General features: G+C 42.5%; 1 protein-coding gene across 1 annotated transcript; it reads left to right on the top strand.

Annotated features, from left to right (window-relative positions):
- The first annotated feature begins 1,373 nt into the window (after window positions 1-1,373).
- Window positions 1,374-9,581, top strand: LOC147888310 (uncharacterized). The gene is made up of 10 exons (XM_087393317.1): window positions 1,374-1,623; window positions 2,524-2,590; window positions 2,707-2,865; window positions 2,965-3,001; window positions 6,365-6,496; window positions 6,570-6,793; window positions 6,905-6,990; window positions 8,054-8,272; window positions 8,352-8,473; window positions 9,448-9,581. Exons 1-10 carry the CDS (start codon window positions 1,374-1,376, stop codon window positions 9,505-9,507), a joined length of 1,356 nt encoding a protein of 451 aa, XP_087249443.1. The 3' UTR covers window positions 9,508-9,581.
- Window positions 9,582-9,980: the final 399 nt, after the last annotated feature.

Raw genomic sequence — 9,980 nt, forward strand, 5'->3', positions numbered from 1 at the left:
CCAAGGTGGTCGTTTAACTGCATGTCATTCAGTAAGGGTGTACATTTAATATAAATGAATAAAAAGAGAAGCAACTTTCAAATTTATATAATTGAACGACTAAAATATCAAGAAAAAAATTAAAGATTTATAATTACTATATTTTACTGGAGTAATAGTTAGAATGAGTAGTATCTTCAAATCCATATCTAAAATGAAAACTATCAAAACGTGTTAGTTTACTTCACATTTGCATGAACGAGCAATATTACTATTTCCATCATGAGTCATTACAAGGTGTTCTCCTCACTATTACAAGGGTTATGCGGTTTCTGGCGTTACCCATACCCACGTCTTCTCCTACCGTCTAATAATGACCAGGCCTGCAAAATCTGATAAAATCGTTTCTCTAAAGGCTAGGCCTGCCATTGACTGAGTGTTGGGCGGGATGATAGGTCCATTGGAATTCGAGTGGAGTAAATGCTGAGTAAATGCTCATAAAAGAAGAAGATCTCAAGAAGAAGGAAGCAGACGCGAGGCTTCCTTCTTCACTTTTGCCAACCAATGGCTCGTCCACTTCCTTCTTCACTTCCACTTCCGCCAACCATCAGTTGCAGTGCGTCCAACCCATAAATCGTTACATTACATGCACAATTTCCATACCTCCTTGCCATATGGCCACAGTTTTGCTTCCTCACCCTTTAGGCTCTTTTATCTTCCTCCTCCTCTTGACTGGTATTCTGTTTCCTCCTTGCACCGCCCATCTCACCCTTTCCCCTTGCCTTCTACCCTTCCCGCATTGAAGATACTTATTTTGTTTCTTTTGCGTCTTCTTGTACAGCCGCCTTTCTAGGGGATTGCCATACGCGACTCGCTGGTGAGAATGTTATACAGGTGTGGAGCGCTCCTATCTTTCTCCTTTCCTGACATACTGCTGCTTGCTTTTCCCGGTTTAACGGCGCTTTTGACGGATAAAGCAGAGTCGTATTGAAGTCTTGGACGAGTACGACGCTGCCTCCAATCGGCGCTTGCTCCAACTGCGAGGTAACGGTATTTTTTGGGGCGCATTCTTGGTTGCAGCAGCAGACATTGGCTTCTTCCAGGCAACGACACAGATTATAATAGTTTGTATAGGAATAGCGATGGTAAATTATTCAAGTGGTTACCCCAAGCTAAAACCAAAAGAGCAGAAAACGAGGCGCTGAAGAGTAACGGGTTTCGAATTTTGCAGATCCTTGCATATATTGCCCACGACTAGTATGCTTTCCAACCGTGCTTGAACCCCAGCTTGAGTCTTGACAAAATAGGCCACCTACACTCCAAGTAATGCCTCCCTCTAAATGTTATCTACACTCCAAGTAGCTTCCCTCTAAATGTTATCTACACTCCAAGTAATGCCGTGCTATCTAAACGTCGGTTTGCGAGCTCTTGAACTTTTGGCGTTGTTCTATTGTGTAGAGGAGCTCGCAGAACTTCAAATTCACGGCAGCTTCAATCCTCTTCTTTTGGCGTTGTTCTATTGTGTAGAGGAGCTCGCAGGACTTCCAATTCACAGCAGCTTCAATCCTCTTCTGTGGGTGTTAAGGTATTTCTCACTTATGTCTACGTTTCTGATTTTCTTCGACGTTCCTCGTAGAACTGATGGTAACCGACTAGAACTTGTAGAACCTTCGCTTCCGTCGTTATCTTCTACTTTCTTAAAAAATGCCATTCATCTTACGATAACTTCTTACGGCCATTACCCTTTGCTACGAGATTACCCTTCCTCACCCCCTCGGCTCGCCGCCTCGGCTTCCTTCCTTACCCCTCTCGTCTTCCTCGTCTTCCTCTCGTCTTCCTTCCTTTCCTTCCTCGTCTTCCTCTCGGCCTTCCCTGCTACTCCTCTGCTTTCCTGCTCGTGGCCAGTTTTTTGGCTGCCTGTCTCTAGTCTTTCGCGTATCTTGTTGCTCCCAAAGCCTCCAAATCTGGCTGCTCATGATCTCCTACTACGGGTACTTTACGACGGTCTCTAATTACCTTGCTCTCAATGTCTTTTGCTATGCACGTTTCGGATGGAACCTTAACTACGTGTGAACAACCTTTCTCTTCATGGTGGACAATCATCTTTCGTGTAGCTCTAGCTCTGGGCTTTCGTTTTCTTCTTGCTTGTAGCTCTAGCTTTGGACGCCTCTCGTATAACCTCGCATAGCTTCTTTCTTGTGGCTCTACCTTCCAGCCCTCTCTTGGTTGTGGTGGCAGCTGGACTGCCTGGGGCAGCAAAAGAGGCAGCGCGTTAACGCGCTGCCTCTTTTGCTGCCCCAGGCAGTCCAGCTGCCACCACAGCCAAGAGAGGGCTGTGGTGGCAGTCCAACTGCCACCACAGCATTTGGAGCGGATTAGATTCTTGATTTGCTAGATTGGCTAGAAGGTGCTTCTAAGGCCGAAGAGAATAGGGAATAGTTGGGTTTTCGGGTTCCCCGGTCACACCGAAACGTATCGATCGTTTGCCTTTTCCCTCTCTTCTTCGTCTAGCTTTTCCGGGTTCTTTCCTTTTTCTTCTTTCAGATTTCGATTCCATTGGTTTTTTGAACCTGGCCTTCCAACTTCGGTGCTGCCTGGACGACCACGGCAGGCAAGAAAACCACCAGCCCTCCAGGCACTTGCATTCTTTATTGGTTACAGATGTCGAGGCAGGAAATTTATGTCGAATCGTGCCTTTCGTTTTTACTAGCCTGTCATGCAATGCAGGGGAGTGTTGGTGACAGGAGCGGCAAGGTTCGTTGGCTCTTCCGTATCTCTTGCCCTGAAGAATCGAGGCGATGGCGTGGTGGGTCTTGACAACTTCAACAACTATTATCCAATTGCTTTGAAGAGAGCGAGAGCTGCAAATCTAAAGAAAGCTGGCATGTGAGTGGACGAATCCCTGCCGCATTTGGCGAATCAAGCTAGATCTTTACGAGGATTCTTACAGCTCTGATTTCTACATTTGTATGGATTCGTTGGCAGATCAGATTCATTGGTAAAGCTGTCCTTCTCTGAGACGGTTCGTCGAATTAGGACGACGTTTTCCAAACATTTTTGTGCTAATCAGTGTATGACATTAGATGTTGTTGATGAAAATACATCAAGTGGTGTGACCGGAGAAGCGCCGTAATAACTGTCTTGCATTTTCCATTGCGGAGAGTCGCCTCCGCTCCTTCCTTACGTTTTGCATTGACCGTTTCCACTGTCTTCACACAGGATCTCTGAAACTCTCAAGCTTCTGATTCGTGATTCACATTGTGAGAGCAGTTTCCTGTTCCGATAGCTTCTTTTGTGCTGTGGTGGCACGATAGCTTCTTTTGTGCTGTGGTGGCAGTTGGACTGCCTGGGGCAGCAAAAGAGGCAGCGCGTTAACGCGCTGCCTCTTTTGCTGCCCCAGGCAGTCCAACTGCCACCACAGCATTTGTTCTTTCCTTTCGTTCTTTCCTTTTGGCGCCTCGCTTTCATCTCCCTTTCTCTGGTGGCTTATATTGTAATGCCCATCGTTATGATGGATATTAGCTTGTGTGCCGAGTTTTCACTTCCAGCACGAACAATTCGTAAAACTCGCTTTATATTCAATGCCGAGTTTTCACTTCCAGCACGAACATCTCGGAGGTGGTGGCAGTTGGACTGCCTGGGGTGGCAGTTGGACTGCCTGGGGCAGCAAAAGAGGCAGCGCGTTAACGCGCTGCCTCTTTTGCTGCCCCAGGCAGTCCAACTGCCACCACAGCATTTGAACTGTGGGAAGTGTGGGAAGGCATACACACCATAGCCTGGGGCAGCAAAAGAGGCAGCGCGTTAACGCGCTGCCTCTTTTGCTGCCCCAGGCTATGGGATGTACGCCTTTCTGTATAGTCTAATTAGTCTGCATTTTGGCGTCGGATTTTATCTCCTCGGGCTCTTCACGACTTTTTCTTGCTCCATTTTGTTTCGTTACTCCATTTTGCTTGCATTGCTCGGTGGTTGTTGCTTAGGACTCGATGGTGTTCACAGGTTTTTTGTTGACTTGGTTGTGTAGCAGCCCGAGGTTTCATTTCATTTTATAAGACTTGCCGTCAAAAATTTGTGCCCATATTCTACAAACCATATATACGAGGCATGTATGTGGTTGCTAGAGTTACCCAGAGTCATGCAAGGGAGGGGAACTTGGACTGTGAAGGGCAGTAAAAGAGGCAGCGCGTTAACGCGCTGCCTCTTTTGTTGCCCCAGGCAGTCCAAGACCCGCTCCCATGTGAGGCATTCAAGTGATATTCAACTCTTGAACGGATGAAAGAAGTTCACAAAACAAATGAGCGAGTGCAAGTCCAATGTTCAAGTGTAGAGAGATAAGAGGAAAACTTTTAGAAAACCTTGTAGACCATCGGCATCTAGGTAGCATTTCGAAGACAGTCCTATTTATGCTCTAGAATTGCATGAGAGACCAAAAGAGACAGCGCGTTAACGCGTTGCCTATTTTGGTCCCTCGGGCAGTCCAATAGTCCCCTCCTTGCATAGCGATCAAAAGACCATGTGACCTATCCCTCCAAGAGTTCAATAGCATTCCAAAGACCATAAGACCTGTATACCAAAGCATACTTGGAGACAAAAGATGAAATAGTCGAAGCAACCTCTTGTGAGTATTGATACATGGAGGATTGAGTAGAAAAGCCTTGCTGAAAAGCGTTCATCAGAGACAGCTTGAGATGCCAAAAAGGACAGCACGTTAACGCGCTGTCCTTTTTCGCTTCTCAAGGTGTCTTTTCATGAGGGTAAGGGGTAGGCATAGAAGTGCATATTTGCCACTGCAATTCCATATATCTAAGTGTATAGATACCACTGCAAGTTGATATACTATGTGCATTGGAGATGAAACTTTTTCTTTTAGGACACAAGTGGGTGAATGTTCCCTAAACTGGAAATCAATTGCATTGGTAGATACATGTATTTTTGTCTAGATATGTAAAATGATATTTATTCATAAGTGCGAGTTTACACACCTTTGCATTCATATATGTCAGCAGTTTGAGATATTTGTCTGAAGCTTTTTCCTTATGAGGTGTACACACTTCATTATCTGTTTGGGGCTTTGCCCTCGTGATATGTATTGCATATGTTTTCATAAACAAACCCTTTATCATATATATATGTGAAAAAGCTCTCATGTTTTTTTGAGCATATGGAAAGATTTGAGAAGACCTTTGAACCTGCCATAGGTTATACTCTATCTGTTGTTACATGTTGTTTCTTGTTTTTAGTTTTGGTTTTTATTGAAAAGGTTTTGAGAACTATGATTGGAAAAGTGCCTTGTTTTTTGTCTTTTCAGGATGACAGGAAAAAAAGGCAGAAAAGTTCAAGTGGCACATTCTACAAAGGTGACAAGAGGAACAAAAGTAGATCACAATGTTGAATCATCAGTAGGTGGAACCGAAGAGCAAGAAAGTGTGGTGGGTCTAGAGGTTGAAGTATCATCAACTCAAAGAGATGAAGGTCCAAGAGTGGAGGAGGATGAGTTGGATGATAGTGAAGTTCAGGTGGAAGGAGGAGGTGATGTGATTGGCAAATGTAGGATGCTTGATTCAAACCAGTGTCCTCGCATTCCCTTGTGTAGGTTGATACCTTATGCAAGAGTGAGAGGACTTCGTGATGATGTATCTTCACTCAAAAGTACATTTCAAGTGGAGGCCTATCTCCCGGAGAAAGGGTCTTTCATTGTATCTGTCTGCAAGAGTGATGGAGGGGAGATAGTTGTGACAGATGATATGAGGAAGAGTTGGTCTCCCACCTGGAGAGAGGTGGATGAGGAGTTTGAGAAAGATGTGATGTCTAACACTGACTTTCATTTTATGTCGCAAAAGATGTTATTTGTTTGGGAGGGCAATCATAGGACCACTGCATGGATGAGTGTTATCAAGGAAATCTTTCCTACAAACAAGAAAAGACATGTACGAGTGGTATGCACAATAATTGACCCAAGGAAAATTAGTGAGATTGCTCTCTTGGCAGGGCTACAACGAATGAATTTGTAAGTACATGGACTCTTTGAATCTTCTCCACATTTGTATTTTATGCTACTTTGCATTTATTGATTGGGTTGTGTACTTTATTGTTTGTTTTCTAGCATGAATGAACATGCCATTATCAAACCCAGTCTAAGGGACATACTCATAAATGCACACAACATTTGTGAGTGTGACTCTATGGTGTTTATGAAAACATTGTCTTTGAGTGAGATCAAATCAATAGAGAATTGGAGGGCTCAAGAGAGTAAAGGGAAGAAGCCATGGTTTCCATTGACAAGAGGTTATCTGGCAAGGCTTGTCTTCCAGGTAGAATGTTGCATTTGTATTGATGCTTACTTCTTTATCACTCCTTTGCTTTCTCTAATTGGAACTTATGTATGTAGGTTGAGTACAATGCAGAGCTTAAAAAAGCAATGGACAAAATATCTACAAAGCTACCTTTAGATCAAAGGGGAGAGGCAGAAGGAAAGCAGCGTACCATAATTCAAAAGAGAATTGCTGATAGGATGGGAAAGGTGTGAATTGAATTTTCTATACTTTGTTGCATTTATTTTGAAGTTAAGTGACTGACATGTCATCTTTGGATAGGTGTTGAATTGTATAGATCCTGGTCTTGGAGAGGCTTGGTTGGAAAAGTTGTTTGCCTTGCGCTTTGATGGTGCGGACTCTTGCGTGACATTGGAGAAGCTCCAACTCATTGCAAAGTCTGATTTGAGATTAGAAAAAAAAAATATTTTCCTTTCTTTGTTAGAAGCCACTAAACCTATGCGAGACATGTACTTCATGCCTGTGGGCGACCTTGAGTACAGAGGGTGTGTTTCTTCTACCAATACAAATCATCTTTCATGGTGTTTGTTTGTTTCTTGCCAATAACATGACTCTTATTTTTTTATTATAAAATTGCGTCAACTTTTACTGTTTAGGTGGATTAGTAGAGAGATATTTTTGGAGAAGGTGGAGAGACAGTCATTGAAAGTGCTTGAAGATTTGAGGGTAATCACAACAATGGGCATGCCTTTGGATACCCCTAAGGATTACACATTGCAGCAATACATGGAGGATATAAAACTGGAGGGGAGAAAACATATGTTTGTGGTGCTAAGATCAAAGGAAACAAAGATGGAGAGCAAGGGTGGAAAAAAAGGAGATGGACTATCTGAGTTGGACATGGCTGCCCATAGGGTGGTTTATAGGTATGTTGTCAATTCATTCGAAGGTTCATTTTTCATTTGTCTATTTTTGTGCTATTGATTCATGTACTTACACAATCATTGATGGTTGTTCCACTTGATTTTTTGACCTTTTGATGGTTTGGGACATCCAATTTTTTTGTGTTTCTTGGTTGATAGATATCTCTCCCACTTGGCAATAGAGAAAAGGATCTCTGACATTCCAAATTTGTGCAAGAGTTGGGTGGAGATTGGTCATGCTGCATGCATGTATCCACCTGGCATGCACCGTCTCTCTCAATGGGAATTAGCACATTGTCCCTGGTGGATAGATTTTCCTAAAGGACAAGTACTGGTGCGAGAAAGAGACTTGTACAATACTTATGCTTCACAAAAAGCCAATGAAGCAAGTAAGGACAAAGTGGAGGGAAGCTCAAGGAGAGATAAGAAAGAGAAAGAGAAACAAGAACATCCTCCAGAAAAAGGTAAGGAAGATACAATATGATTGTTTGTTGATGCTGTCTTCAATTTGTTTTGACATTGCATTAATAAGTTTATGATTGTTCTCTTTCTAGATGAGGGACCATCTAGTCCTATGCGGCATGAAATGGATCACATAGAGAGTGTAGGTAAGGGTGTTGTTGTGTTTTGCATATGTAGTTGTTCCTTTAACACTAGTTTTACTTGTAATTAATTTGCTTTTGCATATAGGTGGAGAATCAATCTCGGGACTTGTGAAGCAATACGTGTTCCATCGATCACAGTCACCTGACATTTCCTTGGCCCGTGGCATCACACCTTTGTTTGCTTGTACAGTTGGAGATTACATTGCAATGGGCAAAGACTTTGCTGACTCTAAAAGAAATGATAAGTATGCTATTTTGCATGAGTTTTTTATTACAGTGGCTAGTCGAGATCAGGACTACAAGAGGATGGGTAAGAAGGTGAAGTGGGCTTCAGATTTTATATTGCTCGATTTTCCATCTGGCTATCCACTTGATGAGAGAGGATCCACTCCTACTTGGAATGTCTTGCTCGAGGACCATGTGCGGCATGGGCTTGCAGTTGCATCAGCTTCTTTGTCTGATAGTGGTTGGTTGGCATGCATATGTCCTTTGGCAGGTAAGGCACAATACCACAATTGACATTTCACATTTTTGTTTCCATTCTACTAGTTTTAAATAAAATTAATTGCTTGTAGGACAATGTATTGGTTGGATGGAACGGTTTGCATATGTCCAGGGCTTGGAGGTTGTCAGACGTGTGATCATTCATGACAAGTTTCCATATGGATTTTGTAGAGAACATGATAAAAGTGTTAAGGTAAGCTACCATTCCATGCATTCTATGTTTGCATTCCATGATAAAAGTGTCTTTGACAAATGTCTCCTCGTTGGTCCTATGCATGCTATGTTTGGAAGGATAAGTCCTATGCATGCTATCTTTGCCATCTTTCATGCTATAATGCTTGCTAGTTGAAGTCAATATACTATACATGTTTTTCTCCATGTGGTTTCCAGATGCAATCTTCAGTATTAGCTCTAATACGTAGAGCAAAGAAGAATCCAATAGTTTTTTGGGAGGAGAGCTTTCCACTTTTCCAACAGCTTTTGATTGATCCACGTGAAGATGTCTGGACTCATTACATACCTCCCTCTGCAAGGACAATCGTGCCTATGTCTTCTCAGCTAGCACGAGGTGGACTAGAGAGGAGTAGTTTTTTTGTAGGTTGCATTATGTCTCTTCTCTGTGTTCCTGGAGGGCTGGTTCTAGAGATGGGTTGTGGTACAGCCCCTCTTATGCGTGCTTGTCAGGCCATTGGCAGGCCTTGTTTTTCATTTGATTCAGACAACAGTATTATGGCTAGCATTGTTGAGCCACTTGTGGCAGATCGTTCTGGAAAACGGATCAGGTCAGAGCATGATGGAGAGGGGGAAGAAGAGAGAGTGGAACCTGTCACAAACCCCTTTGATGACTAGTATGCTACTGGCCCTGAGTTTTTTTGTTATATATTTTGAATGCTAAAATTGAGGACTTTGAAAGTGTTATTTAGCATCTTTATAATATGGTAGATAGTGAACATTTACGGGTGCCTTTGAATCAAGAAAGTACAAATTTTGATGCTTTGGATAGTGTTTGTAAGGCCTTGATCTAGCAATTGATTTTTTTTGCTTTTTGTTGGTAGCGAATTGTCTTTTGTATAACACATAAGGATGGCAAGACTTTCTTCTTGTTGGAAATTATTTTCATGGTTCCACTTTGACTTACTTTCCTTTGAAATGTATGTTTTGTTGTAGTTTGTTGCCATGCTATGCAGAAAAAATGGCAAGATTCATGACAGCCGACAAGAGATATGATGAGTGGCAATTAGATAAACCACATGCGCGCAACTACTTTCTTGATGATGAATGTCAGGGGGATTAGAACATGGTTTAAAACACCATTTTGTTCATAGACTGATAGTTGTTGTGGTGAACCATGGATACATTTGGAAAGTTTTGGTCTAGTGCATTTTGCGGGTGAAGTGGTATTTCAATAGTCATCTATGTTATGAGTTTGGTAATTAGTTTATGTTCTTCAAGTGAAAGATAGGGTGGATTGTAAGTCTGATTATTGGTATGCTTATTATGACAACATCTTGCTATAGTAAGTTCGGTTTCAAATTTGTTCTCATCGGAGGAATTGTAAAAAAACTCGCTCGCTTCATTGGGCCCGCTCGCTTTTTCTCACTCGCTCTATTGACTACCTCCCGTCACAGTATGTATTGCTATCATTTATGACAATGAGAGAGATGGTAAATCTCAAGGAAGCAATGATAGAGGCTCGATTT

This window comes from Dipteris shenzhenensis, chromosome 22, assembly GCF_047967505.1.
Source record: "Dipteris shenzhenensis isolate YYH24624 ecotype China chromosome 22, Dip_SZ_1.0, whole genome shotgun sequence".
Taxonomy (NCBI): domain Eukaryota; kingdom Viridiplantae; phylum Streptophyta; class Polypodiopsida; order Gleicheniales; family Dipteridaceae; genus Dipteris; species Dipteris shenzhenensis.

Excerpts from the sequence above, each read along its gene's own strand:
- LOC147888310 (XM_087393317.1), top strand. The coding sequence starts at position 1,374 with ATGCCGTGCTATCTAAACGTCGGTTTGCGAGCTCTTGAACTTTTGGCG. Across the intron at positions 6,991-8,053 it reads GAGGGTAATCACAACAATGG|TGGCTAGTCGAGATCAGGAC; the intron begins GCATGCCTTTGG and ends TTTTTATTACAG. Across the intron at positions 8,474-9,447 it reads AACATGATAAAAGTGTTAAG|TTTGTTGCCATGCTATGCAG; the intron begins GTAAGCTACCAT and ends GTTTTGTTGTAG.